This window comes from Gopherus flavomarginatus, chromosome 4 (assembly GCF_025201925.1).
Source record: "Gopherus flavomarginatus isolate rGopFla2 chromosome 4, rGopFla2.mat.asm, whole genome shotgun sequence".
Classification (NCBI taxonomy): Eukaryota; Metazoa; Chordata; order Testudines; family Testudinidae; genus Gopherus; species Gopherus flavomarginatus.
This window is the reverse complement of record NC_066620.1, coordinates 100,561,918-100,589,830: the sequence shown is the minus strand read 5'-3', so window position 1 is coordinate 100,589,830 and position 27,913 is coordinate 100,561,918. Positions and strand designations below refer to the sequence as shown.

Here is a 27,913-nt window from a genome sequence, read left to right as displayed (position 1 = left end):
GAAGAGCTATTAATGCTCATCATGCCATTCCAGAACAGAACTGCTTATTCGACCTCCAGTTATGTAGTAACAAGGGAAAATTTCCTGGAATTAGGCCATTGCAGGAACTCTGGTTTGAGTCACAGCTGACATCCGAGAAACAAATTTCCAGGCATTTTTTAGTTTAATTCACTTAATTGTTATGTAACCGAATTAGAGAATGCGATTAAGGCTCGCAGAATATTCACCGTCGAGCCTGTCTAACCTTATGGATACATGAAACAGAGAAGCACAGAAAACGTATTATAAGTCAGAGGAAATCGCCTGCATTGGTTTTGTACATCGGGTATCTTGGGTTAGGAGGACTAGGTGTACATCACATACGCAAGAAAGCTAATGCAGAACTGGATATTGAGCCTTTACTGGAATGCTTACTTGGCGGGGCTCTTTTGATGTATGAGTTTTAGATACAAAAAGTAATTTCGGCAAACAAAAGAGGAACGTGCGAAAACGTCCTCGGCTGTAGAAATCAGACTAGCGCTAGGCAGGATACTGTGTCTAACTACCACGTGCCTACCAATCCGATTCCCCGCAAAACAACTTCTCAGGCAACAATTGGGGGCTGTATTAAAACTAAATGACTCGCCGCATGCCGTGGTAGTGATTCCACCTCTGGTGCTCGGGGCATGATTCAAATTCGGAACACGCGTGGGCTTTCCTTGCAAGCGCAGGTCCCCTTGCCATTCACCTGCCCAATGTCAGGGCGTCACCTATTATCTGTTCTGGAAGCCTAGTGTCTTCCAGGCTTTGGTTTAGTTTCCACGCACCTACTACTGCTTTATTTCCCTCGAATAATCTGAGTGAGCAAATACGCTTTAAACGAGAAAACAAAGAAGAGTAACTGAATTCACAAAAATCATATCTGTCGGCAAACAGAGAGTTAAAAAAAGACACCTCTTCTCATCCAGCTATACTGCCCCAAATCTCCTCGTTAAAGGTTACACGAGAAAGCCCTCTCGCGGTATAGAGCTTTCTAACTGTGTCCGGTATGGTGATAGTTCACCGCTGTTCCCCTAGGACGGCAGATAACGCTCCTCCTGAGCAGCTAGGGTATATCTGTAGCATAGCTGTGTATGTGCAGAGAGCGGGAGCTCTTGGAAAGCGGAGCTTGGCAAAGTCCTTACACTTCATAAGTAAACCGTGAATAAAGACTTGTAATATACACCCAGAAAAATAAAGATGTTTCTCTATAAATCTATCTATCAAAGAGCAGAAGCAGCCCCCCGAATGCTGTGCACTGTGATAGGGAAAAAGAGCTTTAACAAACTCTTCCTTCGACGCAACCTCAGCGGGACACTTAACAGTTTACAAGACACCAACACTTTTCTGGGAGTAACAAAGAATCCTATGGCACCTTATAGACTAACAGACGTTTTGGAGCATGGCTACCCCTCTGATACTTTTCTGGGAGGGGATGTGAGGCTGCTAAGGTCCTTGCGACTGTTCTGAACAGAAGCTCTGCTCAGAACTCATGCTTGGCCATACGTCCAGCTGCTACCCACATGTTCGCTCTCTCCCCCATCCCTCGTTGTCTTTAATGTACAGAAGGAGAACCAGGCTGCTAACAGTTCCCGGTTAATCATACACAGGCTAAACATACAACGGGGCTCCCTGTTGCAGCTCACCGAGTGGCAGGACCTGCCCAACTATCTTCTGTTGTTTTAAGCTGAATTATGTTGTCAGCCAAGTCTTACTCACTGGATAAGCCATTCATTAATATAAATCAATAAAAATAGGGTACGCAGGCTGCTCATGAATTAAGTATGAACTTCTTCCCCGGCTCAGAGCATCCTGAACAAAGCGATCACTGACTTCCATTCATCCCCTTGGGAATAGTGACGTCTCCCAAGTAACGTGATTGCTTTTTCTGAAGCAGAAACGTGGTCCTATGTATAAACCCTATAAAACGAGGCTGTTTGGAGGGCTGAGCAGAGTGCTGCTGAAGGGGAGAGACGGCATCAGCCTGAGGAGGAGTGCTGGGGAACACCACGAAACACGGACCCAGCCCCTACACATTCCCCTTCAGGACCCAGGACAGAGTGCGGGTCGAGCTGCCGAGGAATTCAGCACCTAGGAGAACTCCCAGCTCCGGGCGGACTTCCCAGGAGAAAAGACAGTCTCCTTGCCTCGTGAGTACCGCCAGCTAGCCCCGGTCTCAATAAACCCACTGGAACTTCCTAGCGAGTAGAGAGAAGAAAGGACCCCCCGATTGTAAGAGCAATGCAAACAGTCTTAACGCTAAGGAGTTGCTGACCAACCAGCAAATGGGAATGTATAGAACAGTCCTGCCTTCTCTGACGCTACCGTCTCCTTCTTAATCCTTTATCAATTCCTATGGACTTTAGCTCAGATTAACCAGTTTAGGGTGTCTTTGCTTTGCTCGGGGAGGGAGCGCCTTTCCCTGTACGTCTCCTTACTGCGGCATGTTAGCTGCCCCTCCTCCAGTGCCGATGTCTTCCTTATGGATAGTTATCACGCGTTTGGTTACTTGGGCTCCCTCTTAGCGCTTTTATGATTTTATATCCTCAATTTAAATTCACCGAATTAACTAAATCAAGCCGATCGTTCTTTTCTCGCTTTACCTGCACTTTTCTTTCCTGCCCGGGGTGTGTGTATGTGGGGCTGGGTGGGGGACTGGGTGGAGGAACTAGAAGAGGTGTTGATACTCTACACAAAGTTTCCACTTCAAGTCTCTGTTTCGAGCTCAGAGGGATGCAGGCTGGTTTTGAGCGAACATGAACATTCCTGTTTAGAATGTTCAACTCAAGTTCCTCACTGCCTGCTCCTGCCTTTTGGTAGCTAGAAACGAAGTGCACGTCCGCTTTCTACGGCAGCATGTACAGTGCAGCGTGAGAACCACCGTTCTGTATTTAATTAGATTTAAGTTATTAAACTACTGCAGAGAAGTAAGTGTACTTGGCTTCCCCAGCGGAGCACAGCGTAGAGGACGCACAGTATTAGTTCACATTATTACTTCGTTCTTCAAATTCAAACGGGTTTATTTTTCACTAATGTCTGAGTTTCAAAGAGGTTTACGTTTTGGATAGAACTTCTCCCTTTCACCCTCTCCCTGCCTTTGGCCTTCAGCAGATACTGGGAATTACAAAGCAGAAGCAATAGTTTCCTTGCAGGTAAATTTAGAAAAAAATAGTTTATTGTCAACCAGATCTGTATTACCGAGTGAGTGCCCCCGACTTTTAAAGCAAAAGTAAAAGATTATAGCTCGCAGCAAATTTTAAACAGCAGTACCCTGGCATGCCATATTTGAGGGATGAGGTGTAGCCCGCAGCAGGGATCCTCACTTTTCCACGTGGGATCCGAAATCTTCCGCCCCTTTTCCTTCAGACAGCAACAAAAGCATCTTAGAAATGGCCCTCTGTCTATGCAGTCGGAAACCCGTGCGATGGGAGATAATTATTGTCTCCTATTCATTAACTCAGGTCCAGCATGATGGAACATAGAAGCAGCTCCCAGCTTCTTCTGTCCTTCACACTCTTCAGTGTTCTCTGCTCGCCAGCACTGGCATTACCCCCTTTGGGGACATATTCGGCTATGAGGTAAGTAAGTGCTGTTCCAACTCATGCGACCTCGAGCTAAAGCACCCCGCGGCTCGCTAATGACACAACACGATCTGCGAAAGGCGAGATTGCGGCAAATGGGCTAGTTAGTTAGCATCAGCGGCGTCCTACTGTACTTGTTATCTTGGAAACTCTAATCCAACGCTTGAATGCAAGGCTTCTCTTTAGCAAACGTGGTTTATTACATTCTCACATCAACATTGCAGGAAGGGACTAATAATTATTGGGTACGCTGGTAATCTTTGCAATAGCGTCAGTCAAGATTTCCCCTTTTGGCAGTAGCATGGATGGTATGGGCTGGTCTACCTTCCCTTTCTGTAAATAACGTAAACGTTAAAAGGGTTTTAAGAAGTGGCGCTCCCTTCTCCATCTGTTCCCCAAGAACACCAGGAAGTGATGTGATCCTTTCATTTAGCCAGTGCCAGCATCACTGGTGGATAGCAATTAAATGGCTTCTTCTTATTTTAAAGGTCCTAAGTACCATTTCCACTCGAAAAGCCCTTTCGTAATGATTACTATTTACATGAAGAATATGACAAATAGTAAACATGCTGAATTGTGTTTCTGGGGTTGCATTGGCCTCTCACAAATAATAAGTATCGGCTCTTCTTATGGCAAAACCTCCATTTCACCTCAACCCTACCATTGTAGCTGGACTGGTATCCTGTAATTCTTTTCAAATATATAGCAGATTAAATGTGCCTCAGATTATGGCTGTAGACTGTATTACAGTAGATTGTGAGAAAGTGACTTGCCTACATCTATGCATAACTTTGGCATTAAGAACACATTATAGTTTGATATTTTGAATTTTTGTTGTTGTTTATTTCATAGATTTCATAGAATATCAGGGTTGGAAGGGACCTCAGGAGGTCATCTAGTCCAACCTCCTGCTCAAAGCAGGACCAATTGATAAAGTCAAATGTTACAATGCATTTTTCAGTATTAAGTTGAAACAAATGTACATGCTGAAAAGAACAAATGAATATAACTATAGTTATATAATTTTAAAATTTTCCACTTGGGTTGGTTTATTTCACACAACAGTAATTGTACTTGTTTCATAATATATCTGTAGCTGAAGGAATACTCGTAAGAGCTAAATCCTGCATGTCTTACTCCAATAGGGATAATTTGTCCGCAGGAAGTATATGCCTTCCATGTTAGCATGAAATCTCTGCCCAGCCTCCGTGTGTGATTTGGTACATCATCACATGCTGCATCTACCACTCTGACAGGAAGCTATCATTTTCCATAGAATACAATAGTGACCCAAAGGAATATCTGTGGCCATACCACTGCAACATAGTCATCTTATCCTTAATAATACATGAGATCATGCATCAAACTGTGGGAGTGGGCAACATTAACAAATAAGCTAACAAAAAGTTTATCAGTCAATGTTTGCGATATTAACACTACTTGAAGAGAATTATGGTTATGATGAAAAACACATTAATTATTAGCAGTGAGATATTCTGATGAGTTTCTAGCAAATCAGTCTTAAAAGATAATAAAAATCAGTATATAGCTATATGTTTATATCTTATGTGGTAAAATTCATCCGTCTCCAGAGAACCTGAACAAAGGCCTAAGAACCACTTAGTTCCACTTATGTACCATTTTAAGGTCTTGACTGGAACTCAAGTTGCACATAGATCTTCTGGCCCTTTACACAGAAGTGAATTTAATCCATAGTTTATATCATATACATATTCCTGTATCTTGCAATGGTTGCCATTAACATTTTTACAATTGCCATTTGCAAGTAATTATAATGACCAGGGATTGCATGGTATTCCCTTAAGTCAATTATTTGCAAAGATAAAATTATAAAAATGTGAATGCTGACCCATTATGTAGATTCATATAAATATATGGTTAAAGATGGAGAAAATCTATTACACCAAGTACTCTATCATCTTGCCAATGGAGGATTAGTACTTGCAGAGTATTTTCTTGTGCTTTATCCAGTTTGCATTAAAATGTCTTGGGCATTAGACACATGTATATTGTTTGACACATATGAGACTGCATGCAAACTGCATTGAAAGAGACAGTATTAAATATCCTCATTTTGCAATACTTTACGAGATTTTCTTCTCCAATAGGTTGGGAAACAGAATGCCATTTGATGGAGCAAGTGAACCTGATCAAGCCCAAGGTTCATTAAAACCTGAAACTGACAGTTTGCAAAATATACTACCAGAAAATGACAAATTTTATCTTGACATGTCCAGAGCTTTGGATAGGTGAGAATTTTTGTTGCCATAAATATAAGTTTTGATGCATTGCTTGAATGATACCACGGTAGAAAGTGCTTTTCCTGCATTTGTTTAAATGAACTTTTCAAACTGCTTAAGACAATGACTGATAATGACTTTTAAAATAAGTGCTTATGAAATCGAAAATAAAAACTGTATTTACTTGTAATACATGAAGCCCAGATTTATTGTGGAGTTATTTTTTTATCCATATTAGGAATGCAAGACATGCTGATGGACTTTTCACCAGTGGCTACAGCAAACTTTTGGGTCAACTTTCTGCAAGGAGATATCTGGAATCACTTATTGGAAAACGGGTTAGGTGAGGTTACACTTAAATAGAGCTTTTATTCAGCTTGCTTCACTAACAGTTCTGTGCATAAGTTTCCCCATCTGCAAATTGGGGCAATGATATTTACCATGCTTTAAAAAGTTTTTTGAGATCTTCAGATATAAGAGCTAAGTAATTAAATATAATTCAGTAACATTAATACATTATTATTTATTTGTATTATATGTACTGTAACTTTTGTCCAAACGTGACTTTTTGAATTATAGTGTAATACCTGCGAGGAGTCACATCACACACTAAACACAGCTCTGAAAAAAATCAGACTGTATGCTGTTCAGGCTAATGATAAATACTGTCAGTGATATGACAATTATTGGGTGAATTTTGTAATATTTTTCCCTTTGCAGTCCATGCTTTGACATTCAAACTTACACTTAGGTGCATAAATTCCCATTTTACATGCCCAGAAGGTGATTAGAAATTGGGCACTGAATCGGCACTTATTTCTACCCAGCCTACTTTGTCCCTAAATACAAAGAACTGGATTCTGAGCTGGTGTAACTCTGTAGTTCCTTCAGCAGAGTGATGGCAGATACACCATCTGAAGATCTGCCTTTAAACTATGAGGCAGGAAATTTCTGACTTCAACTTTGGCTTTCCCAAATTTACTTAAAGCCAGTGGTGCAGTAGATTTAAAAAAAAAAAAGAAGTGGGTAAATTAACCTAAACTCCTCATTCCTCAGGTGAGAAGTGGGTAAACTCCATTTACTCACTTTTATTCTTGACTTCACTACTGCTCAGAGCAAACATTTTAAAGCTATATATAAACATGCTGTAATACTTGGAGCCTGCTCCCATTGAAGTCAAAAGCAAAATTCCCACTGACTTCAATGGGAACAAGACTAGGCCCTTTAAGAGGTTATTTATATTTCAGTCAGCCTATATACCATATATACTCGTTCATAAGCTGAATTTTTTTTGTAAAAAAGGGAAGCACCAGAGACGGGGGTTGGCTTATGAACGGGTATAGAGAGGTGAAGAGGTGGTACACAGTCCTTCCCCACAACAGAGGGATCAAAGAGAGGCAGCACAGCCAACAGAGCCAGAAGGGAAGAGGCGGGGGCAGAGTGTCTTTGCTTCTGGCCACGCTGCTCTTCCCCCAGACTCTGAAACAGCTGCCGCTCCAGGGCTGGTTGGCTGCAGCCATGCCAATCGGCCCACCAGAGCAGCTCTGGCCAGGTCAGAGACATCCTCCCCTGACCTACCCCGACCCAGATAAAGTGGGAAAGGAAGGGATGTGGAAGGTATAGGGGAAGGAGGCTAGGGGAAGGGTCATGTGGGGGGTGGTCACAGGGGTTACTCCCCTGACACCTCCCAGCTTCTCCCCCCACAAATTTCCCCACCAGTTGCTATCTCGGCCTGTCAGGGTAAGCCACTAGTGGGCCAGGACACTTTGCTTACTTAGGTTTACCTCCGTGCCTGTGGATGCTCGAGATAAACAAACCATCTCGGCCTGCCAGCGGCTTCTCCTGATGGCCTGGGAGCCAAAGTTTGCCAACCTCTTAATTATAGGGTTGGCTTATTAATAGGTCATAACAAATTTCCATTTTTACTTATCCATCTTGCGGGGGTCGGCTTATAAATGAACTGGCTTATGATTGAGTATATACTATAATTTGATAATTTACTAAAATATCTTTCTAGTGTAAATCAGGATGATTTCAGTTTGTTTAAAAGGGTTTCCTAAGTTACAAGAATTGGCACATAAGGGTTTGTGATTTTAATTATTAGAAAACAGAATGGGTCAAATCCTAAAAAGTCTATGCTCAACCCTTGCTCATACAAAACTTCCAGAGACATCAACGTGAATTCTAATTACACTGAGATGGGAGGAAGTCAACAGGAGATCTGCCTAAGTAAAGACTGAATAAACATTTCAGGATTTTACCCATATGATCAGAGTGACTTTTGAAGTAGTAAAAGAAAATTGGAATAGAAATGAATTTTTACTCAGCCAGTCAGCAATTGAAAGACTTACTGCATATAGTTCAAAGTATTTATCTTTTCTAGTTGAGTATATCTGTGATAATTTCCACTGTTTTTGTGTTTACATAGCAACAACCTCATGGACGAACAGATGCCTGTCAAACGTCACTCTGATGCCGTCTTCACTGACAATTACAGCCGATTTAGAAAGCAAATGGCTGTGAAGAAATATTTAAACTCAGTTTTAACTGGAAAAAGAAGGTATTAATAAAATAAAATAAAATACAATGAATATTAACGATCTTGGAATGTAATCTTAATATATAGACAAGTATTAGTGACATTTTCTTCTAGTGATTTATTTACAGCACACTTCGCAGTCAAATTTGAATGAAAGAATAAGAATAACACACAGAATTTGGGAGTCTTAAAATAAGAGAAAATGCTATTGAAATATCCTTAAAGTGCTTTTATTTAGAACAAACATCCTAGTAAAGGAAGAACTAAAGAGCTAGGGTTTATGCACAGGACTTGCAATCAGGTAACAATTTTACAATGAAAATGCACAATGTTTGAAATTTGCAGATATCTAGGGAAGAGCTAGACATGTTACTTCACTGAATGAAAAAAAATGTTTAATAAAGTTTAACAAAACAGAAAGTTACTATGATTAGTTCTGTCTTATATTTCTGAGTACAACAAAATCCATGTTTCTTGTCTGCAACAGCCAAGAAGAGCTAAACCCTGCCAGCCTTCGAGATGAAGCAGAATTGCTTGAACCCTCCTTTTCCGAAACCTATGATGATGTTACAGTAGATGAGCTGCTGAACCGCCTCCCATTGGTAGGTGCAAATTTACTTTTACCCTTCCAGTTCAGCAGTAGTCACCCCACCCTTAAGATATTAATCTTACACAAAAGATGGCCTCCCGGTAAAGTGCACCCCTCTGGCATAAGCCACATTCCATTACATATTTTATGTCTCTACAGGGAAAGTGTCTCAGCATAATGACCTCTTTAATAAGATTAATTAATGATCCCCATGATTACTTTCACTCTAACTTCCTAATTAAATGAGCAGTCTGGCACTGTTGGTAATGTGCCTAGCTCACTTGGGTGTTTCAAACCACGTGCACTGAGGCAAAAAAGTGTAATTGACTTTTATTTTTAATTAGGAAGAATATTCTGGCTTCTGAGAATAAATACACTGGTTTTCTATAATTAAAAAATAAAGTTCCATCCCCCCTTTTTGCCTTACATCATTCTTTCTAATTGAAATCCAAGCTCCCCCTAAAACTGTAGAAGGAGAAACACGTGCACCACCATCCCAACCTATGTGACAGCTGATTCCTATCTGAAACTGAGTATCAAGTGGGGAAGATCCTTTTTTCCTCTGTTCTGATATGCTTAATATCTGAATTACTACTTAATATCTGTGTTACTACTTCCTATTTAGTTGTGTGTCAGAATTTTGGAGACAATGCACCTCATTCAGAACTGTGTTACTCTACTTCATAGATTTCAATGTATTACACAGACCTTACATTGGAGTGATAACACAGTGGTGAATCAGGCCTGATCTTGAAGTTATATTAATCTCTGTTAGAGGATTTTTCATATCAGTGGTGCTGTTAATGCAGTTGGGCAAAAAATGGACTACAAATAAACAAAAAGTAATTATTTACCCATCCTATCATTTGATGGACACTATAGCCTAATACGAGTAAGAAAATGTTTTTCTTCAGTTTTTCATTTCCTTTAGATAATAGAAGAAAATGCATGTTTCCAAACATAAGCAAAAATCCAAAAGATCACACTTCAGGGTATAAGACAACTTCTAAATGATGGGTTTAGGAAGAAATGTTCCCTATGGGAAGATTTTTCCATCATTTCCTCCTGCAAGGTTTCTTACACCTTTTTCTATAGTATCTGGTGCTGGTCACTGTCAGAGTCAGGAACTTGGACTAGACCATTGATCTGATCCTAGCAATTCTTAAATTTGTTCCTTCCTTCCTCCCTCCCAGATTAGGGGACTGTAACCATGCTACATATTTCCCTGAAGAGGGGGAATCTGGTCAGCATTGTCCATTATTCCATCAGTATTCATTGGTGCTATTTCATCTTGGTAATCTGCATTTATTGACTTAAAGGATACAACTGCTTTTAGTATCATCTCTTGCCTCCTATGATGATATTCAACAACACTCTTGTTAGTTGGGCTTGATTCTACAAACACTTCCTACCAGGCACAGTGCTTCTTGCCATGAATAGAAGAGGTTCCATAGATATCAAAGTTACTACTCCCAGTAGGGACACTTGCACCCAGTAATTGATGTTTGCAGGATTTGGGTCAGTTGTATATGCTTTAGATAAAGTTATCTGATGTTGCAATCACTTATAACATTGATTTTGAAACACACATTCTTCTTGTTTTTCAGAGTCTCTGAAGGAGAGCTGGTAAAATCTATGACAAGAACAAACTATTTTTTGAGTTCCACATAGTATTTCAAAGAAATGACTTCAGTATTCAAACCAAAACAAATATGTTGTGAAGTGACAGTTGTGATATATTTGTTTCTGATATAATAAAAGTTGATGTTTACACTGTAAATATTACTTTAGAGATCTCTACCTAAAGCTGTACATATGTATGCTAGTCTAACTCATGAAAACCCTGTGATTTCATATGATGTAAACCCTTTACTTCAATAAATGCATTTGAAAAAGAGGAATGCACATCAGAAGACAGCACCAAATTACTGATTAAATGGCTTATTTTAACTATAGGAACACTTCAGGTAAAATTGCATGATGCAATAGATACATTTGCAGACAACTTAATAAATACAAAAGACCATAGAAAGGAACTATGTTCAGTATGTTCAAACTGTGTAAGAAAAAAATGTTGGGGGTAGGATCTGTACAAAAATATATGCTTTTCTAACAATTCACCGACTTAAATAAATAAAAAGGCATTTAAAATGATTGGATCTTTCATGGAACCTTATTTTTGTCCTCTTCCATTTTGAATGTTTTCATTAAGTTGAAGCCAGTAATATTTCCTTTATTTTTAATGTTAAACACTTTTTAATCCAATGTTGCCAAAGCACAAAGGAGGAGAAGGGAAAAAAAGCTACCACTTAACGTTTGATGTGCTAAAGTCATAGCAGTAAGTTTATTCTACATTTGGTTGTGTATAACTTTGCTGATGAGCGCATTCCTTATATATAAAGTAGATCTGAAGATAGTTTACTATTTTTTCAAAATGAATGTAACTTATGAAATACACAGACAATAAAAAACATTTTATTATCACTGCAACTATTATTGGTTCGCTTCAATGCTGCAATTGTCTGAACAGACAAGACCCTCTATTAATAACAGAGACAAAATAAACACATTCTTCCTCTGGGATATACTATATATCTTTCTCATTGTATTAAAAGACACAATGAGCCTGATTCGTGATTGTGTTATTCCAGTTTAATGTCAGTGTAACTCTGATGTAAAACTGGAAGAATGTTGCTGTGAATCAGGCCCACTGTGTATTTTAATATAAGCTACATAATCATTTGCTCAAGAAGGACCTTTTCAGAGGCTGTTTATAGCACTTGATAATTCTAGTACAGTATGAAAAAGACCTACTGTATGTACTACTTATGTAGTAAGAACACCTCAGTACAAATTTGTATGGAATACCAGGCCTAAAGCTAAGAAAACCCATTCATAATTTAAAATATTTTTAAGTTTGGAAAGGGTGAAGAAAGTATGTAGAGGGTGCTTAGCAATATGCATATTTCCATTTGGAATGTTACTTAAATGTATGTATTACAGACTTAATTTGCTTCCATTGATGTTAACTGCAAAACTTTATTGACTTCTATGAGTGTGGGACTGGTCTTTAAATTATTGTTGAGTTAAGTGTGCACAGAAAAAGCTTGCTTTTATTTTATTCATGCTGGGAAATGTTAATGTGTTTCAAAAGAAAATGTCTCAAAGTTGCTTGTGCATGCTAAGCCTAAGGGCGTGTCAACCAGCTGTCGTAGTTCAGTGTAGATGCTACCTACAGCAATGGGAGGGATTATCCTATTGGCATAGTTAATATACCTTTCTGAGAGGAGGTAGCTAGGTCCACAGAATTCTTCTGTCAACCTAGTGCTGTCTACACTATAGGTTAGGCTGGCTTCCCTGTATTACTCAGGGGCTGTGGATTTTTCACACTCCTAAGCAACATACTGGGTGAACATAACTTTTGAGTGTAGATTGACCCAAGACTTACATGGAAAAAGGTTATACAACTTGCAGGCTGCCGGTTTTTTTCTGAACATATCCATTTATGTACCTAAAGGGAAATCAGCTTCCATAAATCAAGTAACTGATTTTCTAGTTACCTGTCTTGGATTTTCAAATTCTTTTTGGCATAAGCTAGTACATGTATATGCAAAAATTGCACACATAATTTCAGTTTTGCAATTGGACACACAATGAATATTGTGTTCCATTGGCAATTCCTACCTAAACTGATTATGAGAATATGAATGAACAAACAGCTATTGAACATTGCTGACAAATTAAAACTTTTTACTTTGTGATGTTTTATACAATGTAGTTGAATTCACTCAGCATTTCCATGAGAAAACCTTTTTTAAAAAGATAATAGATTGGAAAAATACTCCTTCAGAAATAAAAATTGGTATACATGTGGTCTCAACACACCATATTTTTTGTTTTAAAATAGGAAAAGTTCATTCAACCATTTTGAAGTACACAAAATAGGAAAATAATGTAGAGGACAGAAGTTTCCAAAAGTTTTTAACTCTTAAAAAAAAAAGCATATTTTGAGTAATTAAAATTGTATAGTTCTAACAGGCCAAATTATCTTTAGATATTTGCAGTTTGGATTTCATAATCTGGAATGGTTTATTTGATTTAAAGTCACAAAAACTAAACAATGACTTTTTTTCAGTACATCAGAAGCAGGAAACCTGCCAAACAATCAGTGGGGCCACAGAACAATTGAGGTGTTAAAGGAGCACTCAAGGAAGACAAAGCCGTCGTGGAGAATATAAATGCATTTTTTATATCAGGCTTCACTGCAGAAGATTTGAGGGAGATTCCCACACCTGAGCCATTCTTTTTAGGGGAGAAATCTGAGGAACAATCCCAGATTGAGGTGTCAATAAAGGAGGTTTTGGAACAAACTGAAACATTAAACAGTAATAAGTCACAAGGACTACATGGTATTCACCCCAGAGTTCTGGAGGAACTCAAATATGAAACTGCAGAACTACTAACTGAGGTATATAACCTATTGCTTAAGTCAGCCTCTGTGCTAGATGACTGGAGGATAGCTAATGCTTATTTTTCAAAAAGGCTTCTGAGGTGATTCTGGTAATAACAAGTCAGAAAGCCTGTTATTGCAGGAAAATTGGCTGAAACTATAGTAAAGAACTGAATTATCAAACAAACAGATAAAAATAATATATTGGAGGAATCAACACAGCTTTTGTAAAAGGAAATCACTCCTCTCCAATCTATTAGAGTCCTTTGAGCATCTCAGTAAGCATGTGGACAAGAGTGACTTACCAGTTGAAGTAGTAGAAGTAGAAGTACTTGGTCTTTCAGAAAGCTTTTGACAAGGTCCCACACCAAAGGCTTTTAAACAAAATAAGTGGTCATTGGATAAGAGGGAAGGTCCTCTCATGGATCAGTAACTGGTTAAAAGACTGAAAGCAAAGGGTAGGAATAAATGATCAGTTTTCACAGTGGAGAGAAGTAAATAGAGAGGTCTTTCAAGGATCTGTACTGAGACCAGTGTGGTTCAACATATTCATAAATGATCTAGAAAAGAGGGCAAACAATGAGGTGGCAAAGTTTGTAAATGATACAAAATTACTCAAGAGATTTAAGTCAAAATCTGACTGTGAAGGGTTAAAAGGGATCTCACAAAACTGGGTGATTAGGCAACATAATGGCAGATGAAAGTCAATGTGATAAGTACAAAGTAATGCACATTGGAAAGAATAATCCTAACTATACATACAAAATGATGGGGTCTAAATTAGCTGTTACCAGGGCCAGCGCTACCATTTAGGCAGCCTAGGCAATTGCCTAGGGCGCCAGAATAAATGGTGGGCGCCGTTTTGCCGGAGGAGGCGGCAGCCAGCTCTGGTGGAGCTGCCGCAGTGGTGCCTGCAGAGGGTCCGCTGGTCCGCGGCTCCAGTGGAGCTGCCACAGTCATGCCTGCAGACGGTCGGCTGCTCGCGCGGCTCCGGTGAACCTCCAGCAGGCATCACTGCGGCAGCTCCCCCGGAGCCACGGAGCACCAGACCCTCCGCAGGCACCACTGCGGCAGCTCCAGCGGAGCCGCGGGACCAGTGCGCGGGGCGGCGAAATTGCCGTCCGCCTAGGGCGCTCAAACCCCTAGCACCGATCCTGGCTATTACCACTCAAGAAAGAGATCTTGGAGTCACTGTGAATAGTTCTCTGAAAACAGTGACGCTCAAAAAAGTTGACAATGTTAGCAACTGGGAGACTTCCTCTGAAACTTCGAGCTGCCTGAGTTTGAGTGACTGCAAATGTTTGCTGTAACTGGATAGTTTGAGATATTATTCTTCTATTTTTAAACAGAAATACTAGGACAGATTCACATAATAGATTAATATCAGTTGAGGATCTGACTCACTTTATCTAGAGAATGACCAGATTTTCAAGGTGAAAAAACTTTATGGGAGGAGGCTATTACTTAGCAGGGTCAGAGAGATATGATAGGAGGGTTCTGCTTACTGGAGCAAGGGCTAGAGAATGTAAGAGAAAAGGCTGCCCAATCATCCCTCTGATATTTCCAATGCTTTCCTCTGTCTTTCCCCTACCCTTTCCCTCACTCCCCCTTGATTTCTCCACTTTCCCCTTGCTTCCAGTGGTCTCTCCTTTTCCTCCTCCCTCCCTAGCTCTGTCACCATTGTATCCATAGCAAAAAGCTATTTGTTTATTCTGTTTGGCATGTCTCTGTCTTTCAAAGCCTGACCTTTCTGTGACCTTTCTCTGTGCCTTGCTCAAATTGGGAGAGAATAGAGGCAGCCGTGTGCTAGGCTGGGAGGCCTGTCCTCAGTACACAATCATTCTCCCTATCACATCTACTATCAGTCCTCTAGGTTTCCCCTTCTTCCCTTATGTTGTCCCCTTTGCTCAATACTCTGCCTGAGCATGGTGTTTACTTGTGGTGCAGGGACGACGAGCAGCAGCACGAATGTCTTATCCCAGTTAGTGTCCCAAGCCACCATGAATACAGTGATGGCCCAGGGGCATTGTCTATAACTCATCAATTGCAAGCGGATGCTTAAGTGCAGCTTTTGCACTTGTATCTGCTTCCAACCCTACTGCTGGTACAAAGTGGCTTTGTGCCGCCTCCCCTGCTCGCTGCTGGTGTAGGGGGCATGGACCTGGCCACCTTTCCACACACTTCCCCTTTGTGCTGTGCCATGCACTGTAGGGCTGGCAGGTTGTCTCCTTCAGTGTATATGTGCTCACTCAGCCCTCATGTCTGTTTCCCCAGTTAGTTGTCAGGCTGTACTTCCATGTGGCCAGTCTGATATGGTTTAAAAGACAAACAAGCCAGCACATAATACTATTTCCTGTGAAGATGGCAGGCTCAGACCCTGAGAAGAGGGACATCCTTGTTTTCATTGTTACTCTAGTCATGTATGAAAATAGATTGTGCTGCTCATGCCCGTGCATGCAGGGTGAGGTGCCAGCATGGTGAGCAAGGATTGGTCATATTTTTTGTAGTACGGAAAGGCTGGGACAGAAGTAGGTAACTTTTGGGTGCAACAGAGAATGTCTTGTAGGCAATGCACAAAATGCTTATGCCAGCCCTGGAGAGGGAATTAATTTTCCAGAGCGCTGGCACAAACAGAGTACAGGAGGTGGAGATGTCATTTGCAAAAGCTCCCTCTCCTGCTCCCACACAGCTTTCCAATTCCCCGCCACACAGTTCGAGTTTTAGTTTGGTTTGTGACTACTGCAGCATGCTGACCTTTCCCTTGGATAAATCCACCTTCTGTGGATTCTGCATGTGTGGTCTTCTGGGGCCTGTATGGCTCAGCTGGCCACAGCTATTTTCAGCTCTTCTCAATTCTGCTTTGGAACGTACAAAAACAAATTGGTTGCCAAAACTACTTGGAATAATTAGATATGACTTTCACTTTTGAGATGCAGAATATGAACCCTATTACTGAATAGAAAAGTTTTTTTCACTTTATTTCTCTCTTTCATATACAGACACGATGGCTGTACTAGTAGTAAAAGTGCATCAGTACATAAACTTATGAGGAAGGAAAAAATTTCTACTCCTTTATGAGAGGAACACCAAAAGCCAGTATTTGATGAACAATAATTTTAAGAGATCAAAAATATCTGAATTTAAAAAATGATCCTCTCTGTTAAGCTCGGAGAATGAATACAGTGTGATATATCAAACAAAACAATTCTGTTATCTAAATATGATCTTTAGAAAGATTCACTCTGTGACCAAAGTATATTTGAAGGAGTGGTATCCTGGAGGAAAAAGAACAGGCTAAATTTCAGCAACAATCCCCTCCCCTCAAATATGGGAGTTATTGACTTCTAGATGCAAGACGTAGGGACCTAAGGCCAAATTTTCCAAAGCATGTGAGTGATTTAAGAGCCTAAGTCCTATTTTCAAAAATGACCTAGGACTTAGGAGACTAAGTCCCATATACTTTCAATGAGAAGTAGGCTCTTAAATGGCTCAGTCACTTTTGAAAATAGGACTTTGGAAAATTTTACCCCTAGTATAAACATTTACTTTGATCCACATTGCATCCTTTCTACTTGGAAAAAAACAGAAGGAAAACCTGATTGCTGACTATTTGAGTCATACTCTTCCCCTGCTGGTTTATTTTAATCAATGATAACCTTCCAGACTGGAAACATACAGAAATCAGTAATTCTTACAAATATCTTATGATGAAGCTGGGCTGCTGACAGTGACAAAGAGAACAGAACATTAGAATGTGGCATGTCAAATTCTATGGTATTGTTGCCCCCCATGCTGAGCCAGGGACTTTCCCATCAGTTTCCTGATGGAGGAGAAATCAGTGATGTGGAGAGTGGCTACAATATCAATAGCACTTGTTTATTCTACACTATATACCCCAGGCCTTTGATGCAAGGTGTCACACAGAACATGCAGACTATCCCTTCTTTTCAGTCACAGTCAAAAAACAATGCCCAGGTCCAAAGGAGCAGCTCTGCCTCAAGAGTTGACTCTCCTTAGAGAGACTAAGGCAGGGTGCAACCCTCCGTAACAAAACAATACAGCATTTCTTTGAAGACTGAACCCTGCTCACACACTAAGACCTTGGAAGGCTATGTCTACACTCTGAGCTGGGGGCGTTATTCCCAGCTCATAGACATACTTGTACTAGCTCTTGTCTGAGCTAACACTCTATAAAAGTAGTGCAGCTGCCATAACTCAGGCAGAGACGGAATGGGCTAGCTGGCCCAAGTACAAACTTCCCTAAACTCCATGGTTGGGGTAGCCTGCCCACGCGACCCTTGCACATACTACCATGACTACACTACTATCTGTAAAGAGCTAGCTCAGATGAGAGCTAGCACAAGGATGTGTATTGCACCCTGGCTTGTATTGTAGACATAGCCTAAATATACCTATGCCGCCTGGTGATTCCAGCCATAACACTACACTGCACACTATGTTGTGGAGACATCAAAATGTGCTGCTCTTCTACAGCATGTTGTAACTGAGAAGGTCTGAGCCCCATTCCTGAGGACAATAACATATGGTTAGAGAGCGAGAAAGAGAAATCGAGATATGTAGAGAGAGTGCAAGTGAGCAAGGAAGAATCTCCTTGTAACAGTAGTCAGTGATAAGTGATACATCCAGACATGGCTATTATGGGTTTTATTCTGTTGCATAATTGTGGCCTACATTTTCAGAAGTGACTAGTGCCAACTCCAGATGCCTTGAAGGGTACTGATTTTCAGAGACAGGATGATCAGCATTCAGATAACTTTAAAGTGTTTCCAGTTGGACATCTAAAAATTGAGGCACAAAAATCATGAGTCACTTGAAAAAGTTATGCCTGTGTATTTTGATAAGAGTCTGCACTCATCCACACCAACCAAGGGTGCACACACAGGGAAACTCTGACTTTGTAGAATAGCTGAGACTCTGCATATTGGGTGGACTGATCTTGATCCTTGAATTTTACCCTTCCCCTTTATCCTGAGGCCAAGGCAGCTGAGAGCTCCATTTCTAATGCTGCTCTTCAGTCATCTGCGAAGGAATATTGGAGAGTGATGTAATGTCATCTGAACCCATCATCTGTTGTGAACATCGCCTCTGCAACTTTCTACCACTCTGAGGAAGGGAAACCTGAGGGTCAATGCACTGCACACTAGTGATGGACCACCAGGTTTATAGCGGCAATTCAGTGCAAGTGTAGGTTGCTCGCTGTAAGAGTGCAGTGAGGTGAAAACGTAAAAGAAAGAGCGAAAGCAGCTACTACAGCACTCACTTGCTGACCTATTTTGTGTATATTAAAATATTATGCAAAAGTGTAGTGCCAATGACTATTAGTGGGTGGGGGTCTCTTTTTATCCACAGCTAAAGGGATTAGCAGAGGGATTACCTACTGGATCATTAGTCTGCTGCTGTGCAGGAATAAAGAAATCCAGCTGAGAGAACTGCTTGGGTCATTTGATGCTTGCTCTTTGATTAATGATTCATTCTCTGTTCCATGGAGGTGAGCACACAAGTGCTTAATGTGCCCTTCTCCCACAGAAAAAAGCCCCAGCTCTGTAAAGACTGGATTTAATTGGCTGCAGCAGGATCTTTAGCACTCTGGCCCTATTTGAATATATTTTCCTGCAGAAGTGGGTAATTCAAAATTTCATTTCCCTTGCTTCAATTCAGCTGAATAGCTTTTGAACGTTTTTGGTATTCTGAAGGGTGTCAGTGCAACACATGAAATATTTAAGTTGTTTTTTGATGGCAGAACATACAGAACATCGCTTAATAAAGTCAGAACAGCATTTCAATAAAAGTCTTTCTTTTCTATTCTTTTAAAATTTGTTTTACATGACCTTATTAATAAGAAGTGCCTGGCCAGCAGGTATCTTACTGTCTGTACTAAAGATACTTAATCCAAATGAATGTTTTATTTTTCATGTCTAATTATGTTACTGCTTAATTGTTTCCTAAAAGAAATCCATCTATCTGAAATCTTACTTTGGAGAGGTACCGTGTTGCGTGGTAAACTTGAGTGTAAAAACAACAAGCCATCAGAAGTGCTATTTTTCTGACTAAATTAAAAACTGATTAAATCTGAATAAATCTTGGTTCCAGATTCTTCACTTCCCCTATTATTTAATGGCTGCAGCAGTGGAGGGCCAAAAAGGAGCCAGTTATGGTTCCATAAGCCTTTGTCCAGTTCTACATTGGTCCTGGCAAAATTTCGAACAGTCTCAGAGCTGTTCAAATGTATACTGTCTGGTTATAGCTCACAAGAGCTGTCCATCAGCTGAAGGTGATCAGCGTAACCTGTGTACTGCTCATGGACCCTCCCATGCCAAACTCAACTCCAGCATCACCACTACCCTAGTTGTTGCAGAGGGCTGGCATACGAGCTAACTCTGAACCAGCTGAGGACTCCCTTGTACTGTAGGAATCCCCAGCTGGGGAGATCCATTAGCTTTCTGGCTTCTTAGGAGGGCTGGTCAGCACCAAAGAGACATTCTAACCTATTATATCAAATAGCATCTCAGTCCAGATATTTCAAGCTAAGACACATTAGAAAAGCTTAGTCAGATGGATGCTTTGTATGAATATTAGTAATGGTGAATGTAAAAGGGGGTTCCACTCACTGCAGGTGTGCCTACGTGAGATTGGCTCTGGAAATTAGCTCTCACTGCATCTGATGCCCCTGTCCAGAGCTTATTCACCTCTCACATGTCCTCCCTACCACCTCTCTTTTCCTATAGAGAGATTGCAGAATCTCTCTCTACAGTCTTCTGTTGTTAACATCTTGGTTTCCTACTACTATTTCTGCTTCTCCCCCAGCAGGGTTTCATCTGCCATTAGGCCTTTTGAAGCCCAGGGTCCTCTCCAGGTGCAACGTACTAGGTTAATTGGCCTCTTCTGGCCCACATTAACCCTCTTGAGACTTGCGTGGGGGCGAACATCCCATCACAGTGAATCTGTTGCTAAAAAAAAAGGACAATTCCAAATCTTTGCTTGACCCTCACCTTACTGCAGAAGTCTGAAACATTCTGTTCTGTTTTTCCACCTCCACTTTCATCCTGTCATCAGAAACTGGAGTGCTAAAATAATGGGAGGAAACCCCCCCTTTTTTTTTTTTAAACAGCAGTTCAGGCCAGCACCAGAAGAGCCGCTGCTTGAAATCCTGTTTTGAAAGCTTTTGAACTTTCGGGTGCTAATTTGAAATAAACGTAAACTCGGAACATTTCAGAGTCTCCCCCCCCCCCGCCTAACACAAAGAATAATAAGTGTAACCATCAAAGCAATCCATATTTCTTCAATTGCTTTTTGAGTTATTTTCTTCAATTACTGCTTTTCAAACTTCATATTGATTATAGAACTTCATCCAGGCAATAGTCCCTGGTCAATTATCATACAGCATATTAAGTTATTATTGGCAGACTGTCCACCTGTCATTTTTCTTTTGCATTCTGTAACTTTGATGCAAATATATCTTGTAATGAAGAAGTGAAATTGCTAATATTCCACACAAGAAACAAAAGTAAATATTAAAATAAAAGAAAAGTGGCAATTTCTCCACAAGTAGTGTCTCTCCAATTTATGTTCAGTAGTAGTGGAACATTTTATACTGAACCCTTCAAGTGCATATACAGAACGTTCATTTAGACTCCCTAAATCTAGTGGTGCTGACACACAGGCAAATTAATGCTTTTAATCTTGTATTCCTTTTGTTGATATTGGCAGCCAGTGAATGAGACTCTACCAGACTTGGATTTTAAACAAAGTGCTTGGAAGAACTTGATTCAGTTAGGATGTAATTCATTTAATTAATAAGCTTCCACTTTTCAGTCTAGACAATATCAGGAGAATGTGTTGCAATCGAAGTATTCTCCAGTTAATTCATTACCTTTCTACTGTGATAACGGATAAAGTAGTAGTATGAAATACTAGAACTAAATACTACTACAAGTAAAGAACATGTTCACATTCTGGCAGAAGGAAAGTGTTTTTGCACTTACACCTGTTTCTTTTTGCTAATTATGTGCTGTATGCACATGGATTTTTTAAATCCCTCTATCTGTGGTGGAGGCCAAGGGTCTGTTGAGTATTTCCTCATCCCCACAATGGTCTCTTAAAGCCATACCTTTTGAGCATTCAGGAAGTGAAGGGGTTTGGGACAACCCCCCTACCTTCTCCCATGGTTAGAAACTCAGCAGGTTGAAAATCTGCATAGCGGATGCTTTGACCCTCAGTCAGTGACTCATGTCACCACAGTCTCTACTCTGCTTTACTCTTCTTTCCTTTTATCCAATTTAAGAGACTATCTGGCCTTTGTCACACACCTATCTGGCTGCTCTCTTTTACTTAGTATGCCACATACAACACGGGTGTAAGCAGGTACAAACCTCATGTTTCAGGGGGGAGGGATAGCTCAGTGGTTTGAGCATTGGCCTGCTAAACCCAGGGTTGTGAGCTCAATCCTTGAGGGAGCCGCTTAGGGATCTAGGTCCTATGCTGGTGTCACTTGAATAGATATGTGGACAGAGCTGGCATCAGGCTTTGTTGCAAGGATAGGTTCCTGGGTTAATGTTTAAGTTGTATGGTGTGTGGTTGCTGGTGAGTATTTGCTTCAGGTTGGGAGGCTGGCTATAAGCGAGGACTGGCCTGTCTTCCAAGATCTGTGAGAGTGAGGGATCATCTTTAAGGATAGGTTGTAGATCTTTGATGATGCGCTGGAATAGAACATATCTATTCAAGTGACACCATCATAGGACCTAATCACATCAGCCACGCCATCAGGGACTCGTTCACCTGCACATCTACCAACGTGATAGATGCCATCATATGCCTGCAATGTACATTGGCCAAACCGGACAGTCTCTACGCAAAAGAATAAATGGACACAAATCGGACATCAGGAATCATAACATTCAAAAATCAGTGGGAGAACACTTCAACCTTTCTAACCACTCAGTGACAGACTTGAAGGTGGCAATTGTGCAACAAAAAAACTTCAGAAACAGACTCCAAAGAGAGACTGCTGAACTCGAATTAATATGCAAATTAGATACAATTAACTCAGGTTTAAATAGAGACTGGGAATGGTTGGGTCATTACACTAATTGAATCTATTTCCCTAAATTAAGTTCTCACACCTTCTATGGGTCATCTTAATTATCACTTCAAAAGTTTTTTTTTTCTCCTGCTGATGATAGCTCATCTCAATTGATTAGACTCTTCCTGTTGGTATGCATACTTTCACATTGTCATGTTCTCTGTATGCATAAATATCTCCTGTCTGTGTGTTCCATTCTATGCATCCGAAGAAGTGAGCTGTAGCTCATGAAAGCTCATGCTGAAATAAATTTGTTAGTCTCTAAGGTGCCACAAGTACTTCTGTTCTTTCTGAAAGGTAAAAGTCAGTTTGCAGCTTCCGGTGACAGAGTAATCCACCAAAGAAGTGTCTGGACTGGGGGGGTTAGACCCCAACAGCATCCCCATCCTTTCCTCTTCTTTTCTGAGGGAGAATAATGGATCATCGAGAAGAGAGCTGGGAAACACTTTTTTGACCAACTGAAACACTGAGGTAGATAGGGACTGTGACCAGGCGCCAAGGCTAAGGAAAGGTAGGAAGCAGCCCAGCGAAGGCTTGTTAGGTATGCCAGAATGAAGTGACCGAGTGCCTCCCTCCCTTGGGCCCTGGGCTGGGACCTGGCTGACAGGGAAGGCCAGTCCACCTAGCTATTCCCTACATCTGTCTGGGGAGCAACTAGGCTGTTCCTTGACCAGTGAGCCTGCTGCCTGTCAGGTAAGTCTATTCAAGGACTTTGAAAAGACTGTCAAGCCACCATCTGTCCATTAGGTCTGCTGGCCTCTGAGCAGAACCCACTACAAATTGGTGGGAAAGACCGTTGAGACACAGCCTGCACAGTAGGCTTGTTGGCCTTCAAGAGAAACCTGCTGCAGAACCATGAAACAGGAACAGATTGCACTTATTTTCACCCTTTTTGCCTTGCAAATGCACAAACCTTCTGAGAATGTGTACTTTTTTACTTGTTTATAAATAGCCTTGATGTCACATTTTGCTTTAATACTCAGCTATTTTTCTGGCTCCAGGCAACTGTTGGCTTGTAATTCCCAAGAGAAATGACAGTGAAATGAAAGCCTTGTTAATCTGAAGGTTATTTTTCAGTATCCTGAAGGTTACCGTAGGTTGCTGAAGTTCACTTTTCATAACCAAGAATAAAGAAACATATATTTTCTTTGACTTAATGCTCCTGGGCTCGGGGGGAGGAAGCATATTATGCAAGGAAATACATATTTTCCAGGGACAGGTCTTTTGATGCAGCATCTAAGCTTAAACAAAAGCCGCAATCTATGTTAGAAGAGGAAGAAAGCATGCTGCAGAAAACACTGCCAGTGGCATAGCCCGTCTGCATTCTTTGTGCACCCAAAATCCCTACTGAAGTCAATGAGAGGTATGCAGGGTTGGATCCTATTGAACTAGAAACCCCGGAAGTATGTGGCTTTCAAGAAGAATATTGCTGTTGACAAACAAAATACAAGTACTATAATTAGAAACTGGGACTGGGAGAGAGACAGGACTTAGACAAGATTTTTATAAATAGGCTTTAGAAAATGAGTTTGAGTCAAAGCCTATTGAAGACAATGGAAAGTGCCTTGGATCAGGTCCTAAATGCACCATTCTGCTAGGTGCTGGTGAACTTCAGCTGCCACTGAAATAATTGAACTCAATGGGAACTGAAAACTTCTAACACCCTGTAGAATCCTGGGGTGAATGTTGGCATCTATCCATTTCCCCTTCAAGCCAGAACCTGACAGAAAATAATTATGTCAATAATTAACTGAATTGTCTGAAAAAGAAAACTTTAAATGTGGCTGTGCCTTAGAACCTACATGATGCTTGCAGGTAAATGAAACAGAAAGCTCAGACCTGAGCCTGTACAGTTGGCTGGTAGCGCCAATTTGCTTGCATGGAGTCAGTGGCAAGATCTGAGCCTTAGGGAAATACTAAGCAATGATAATGCTGTAGTTTATCATCCTATATTATTTTCCTGTATCTGAACGTACTAAATGAATCTGAACTTGTACAGTCAGTACATTTTGACTAAGTGGCAATTTCCATTTTTTTCTTTATGTTTTGCAAATGAAAAAAATAAAACTGATTAAAACACACAAACCAAACCCCAAACTAAACAAACAACAAAAAATCTCAAACAAACTTGAATACAAGTATGAAAATGTGTGAGACCCTACTTCTGCCATCAGGGCCGGTGCAAGGATATCTTACGCCCTAGGCAAAACTTCGACCTTGCGCCACCTCTCCCTCCCCTCCCCCTGGAGCGTCGTTTATTATAAACTTTCAAAATGAATACAGTGAAGTCACATCTTACGTGGGGGTTTGGTGCTAAGGTCAGTGCATAAGAGGAAAATTTCATTTAGTGAAAATTACCATAAAGTACAGTACACACAGTCTATGCTAGAAGAGGGGTTCTCAACCTACGGCACACATGTCAAAGGTGGCACGCGAGCCAATATTTTTTTTAATGGCAGGCTGCGGGTCCCGGCCATTGCTGAGCCAGCTGCCAGCCTGAGGTTCCATTCACTGAGCTGGCAGCGGACTGAGCAGGGTCAGCAGCGGGCTGAGTGGGCAGGCGATCAGGACCCCAGCTAGCAGGAACCAGCGGACAGAACCCCAGACCGGCAGCGGTCTGGGGTTCTGGCTGCTGGCTTCTGCCAGTCAGGGTCCCAGCCGCCAGCCCCACTCAGCCCGCTGCCAGCCGGGTTCCAGCCACTGGCCCCATTCAGCCTGCTGCCAGCCTAGGTGAACGCTCTGGGATTCTGTTCACCCAGGGTTCTGTCTGCCAGCCTGTGGTTCCATTCACCTAGGTTTCCTCTTATGCACTGACCTTAGAACTTAATCCCCATGTAACATGTGACTTCACTGTAGTGTAAAAATAAAACTGGGGGGGGCACTGCAGGCAGTCCCACATGAAGCCCCTTTAACTTTAATAGAGTCACTCCGTATGGAGTCACTTATAGTATAGAGCCCTAAGTCAATCAAAGTTAAAATTAACTACTTGGAAATAAACATTGGCAATATTAACAGAACTGCTAAAAATGGGTGTGTGGGGGTGTGTGCATTCTTGCAAACCCACTCATAAGCATGTAATTGAAGTTAAAGGAATTACACTGGAGATGAATTTAACCCATTAGTTCAGATGCTGCTACTTAATTCCCTCAAGACAGCATTATCTTAAAGTGTCCTTAATGTGATATTTATTGGGGATATTTATTTCTTCTGTAGTGATTTCAGGCCCTTTGGATGAGAGATTTCTCTCCATCTCTGATAGAGTTTACTTATAAGTTGTTGTGTATTTTTTCTACTTCCTCCACATAAGTTTCCATGAAAATTTGCTCCAATTGTTTCTTCAGTCAAAGGCTGGTGACATACTGTATGTCATATAGAATTGTTATAAATAGGTTTGTTGTTGTGATTGCCTTTCTGGTCCTAATTCTGATGTCATTTACATGTTACACCCCCATTACAAGTTGCAACATATATACATAACATGGACCTGAGGCAGCAATTATCATATTTAAAATGAAATGGGAGACCTCTTTATTAATATAATTTGATACAGTATAGGCAAAATCCCCCAAAGTAGTATTTAATCATAGCACTCTAGGTGCTATGCTAATTCCAGTCCATTTTATAAAACTCTCAGCGAGGTACAATACTTTTAACAGAAAGTAGAAAAATTATCAGGTGAGTCACTCATCTCAAATTATTTTGAATTCCCAATGATTTAGGGCTCATCAGTGAGTATAGAAAGAGAAGAAGTTAAGTAAAACTTCCCATTGCATTGAGGCTCACAATAAATGTCTGCCCCAAAGTGAAAAATTATTCTGAACTAAAATGACCTGTTGGCCTCCTACACAAGGATCCAAACCACATATTTATGGGATGATTCAGCTGCATTAATTCACAGTTTATTAGCTACACTGATTTCCTTATCCTTCAAGAGAAAAGAAAAGAAATAGAGGGACATTAAGAGAAGAGATGGAATTAATAGACACTGGAAACTGTCAGAAAGGTTACAGCAAGCACCTGGGAAACCCAATGAGATCACAATAAGTATGCTTTTTTATCCAGTATTTAAGAGGTCAGCCTGTTAGCACTCATTGCAGTCAGTTCATGGAAGACCTTCAGGACTGACTAAATCACAAGGATGTCTTGACTCCTTTGAGATTATAAAATATACTCCACATACTCATCCAGGGAACAGCAGAAATAACAAGAACTTAGTTTGTACATATGACATTTACTCCATTGCAATTTTGTTACAGGAGCACATGCTCTTATGACAATGAAACTGTGTTACTGCAATTCCTATATGAGAGGGTTCTCAGAAAGTTTTCTCCAGCACTTGAAAACTGAGCAAAAGGCAGCAGCACATTTGCTTGCTGGCTTGAGCTTTTAAAGCCTGTTAAAGACTGCTCTATATTCTTTACTCTGCCTGCCTAGAAAGTAGCAGGTTGACTTTTAATTTTTGAAGGCCTTGATGTTGCAGTCCCCAAACTCTCTCTGAAATCTCCTCATTATGCTCCGGCTACGGGTCAATCCTCTTTCACATAATGCAAGCATATATGAAAATGGCACAAATGAGCTCTATACAAGAATTTAAATCCCCTTATTCCCTGTCTGTTGAAGCAACTGTCAGTAAGGTAGAAAGAGAGAAAATGTGTCTTCTTGCTCCTAGTACTATGTAGCAAATGGACTGAAGGAACTTAAAGATATTCCCAATGAACATTTTACTCCACAGTGTTGAAATTCCTGCTAGCAGAACTTCATAGGAATCGGCAGAAAATTGTTTGCTTCCTTTCACTGGTGACTGGCCTCTCTGTCATTTGTGCATCTCACCACTCTCTCAATCCATGCCCAGTTCAATTACTGGTGCGTCACCCATATCTTGGGCCCGAGGGTGACGTTCTCATGTGCTGCTGTAGTCTGTGGGAGGAAAGATAAAGCCAAAATTCAGGCATCTAAATTCAGTGGGGAAAAGGAAAATATAAAATTTTGGTCCCTAATAACCATTATTAGGCTCCATGGAAACAGAGTCCTCAAAATCTCTGTAATCTTTGTGGCCACAGATTTTTCTTTCTTTCTTTTTTTTTTCCTCGCTGAATGCAGCCATATGCTTTCATAAAATAGTTAACTGCCTAGGCATAAGAAGTGAATGTTAAAATAATTTAATATTTTATAAGATGCATAGGGCGCAGCCTGAACTTTTTACTCAGACAAAACTTGCATTAAGTAAGACCGCACCCTTAAGGAGTTAAATAGGCACATGCATTAAATATGTATATTAAACTGGACCTTTGTGAAAAGCCTGCTGTACTCTCTTTCCTTCTGGGAGGATATTGCTCTAGTTCATTATGAACTATAGGGAAGTAACTTCACTGGGT

At 40.7% G+C, this 27,913-nt stretch overlaps 1 protein-coding gene across 4 annotated transcripts in view; it reads left to right on the top strand.

The window, feature by feature from the left end:
* VIP (vasoactive intestinal peptide) overlaps positions 1-11,478 on the top strand; it is a 60,440-nt gene extending 48,962 nt beyond the window's left edge. Inside the window, exons 2-8 of one of the 4 annotated variants that reach the window (XM_050949918.1) lie at positions 1,913-2,168; positions 3,480-3,596; positions 5,726-5,869; positions 6,099-6,203; positions 8,289-8,420; positions 8,887-9,001; positions 10,596-11,478. In XM_050949918.1, the coding sequence (XP_050805875.1) occupies positions 3,487-3,596; positions 5,726-5,869; positions 6,099-6,203; positions 8,289-8,420; positions 8,887-9,001; positions 10,596-10,604 (615 nt within the window). In that variant the 5' untranslated portion in view covers positions 1,913-2,168; positions 3,480-3,486 and the 3' untranslated portion in view covers positions 10,605-11,478. Of the gene's footprint in view, positions 1-1,912; positions 2,169-3,151; positions 3,171-3,479; positions 3,597-5,725; positions 5,870-6,098; positions 6,204-8,288; positions 8,421-8,886; positions 9,002-10,595 lie in introns of those variants that run through there. The other 3 variants (XM_050949920.1, XM_050949917.1, XM_050949919.1) reach the window with 3 other exon arrangements.
* The last annotated feature ends 16,435 nt before the right edge of the window (positions 11,479-27,913 follow it).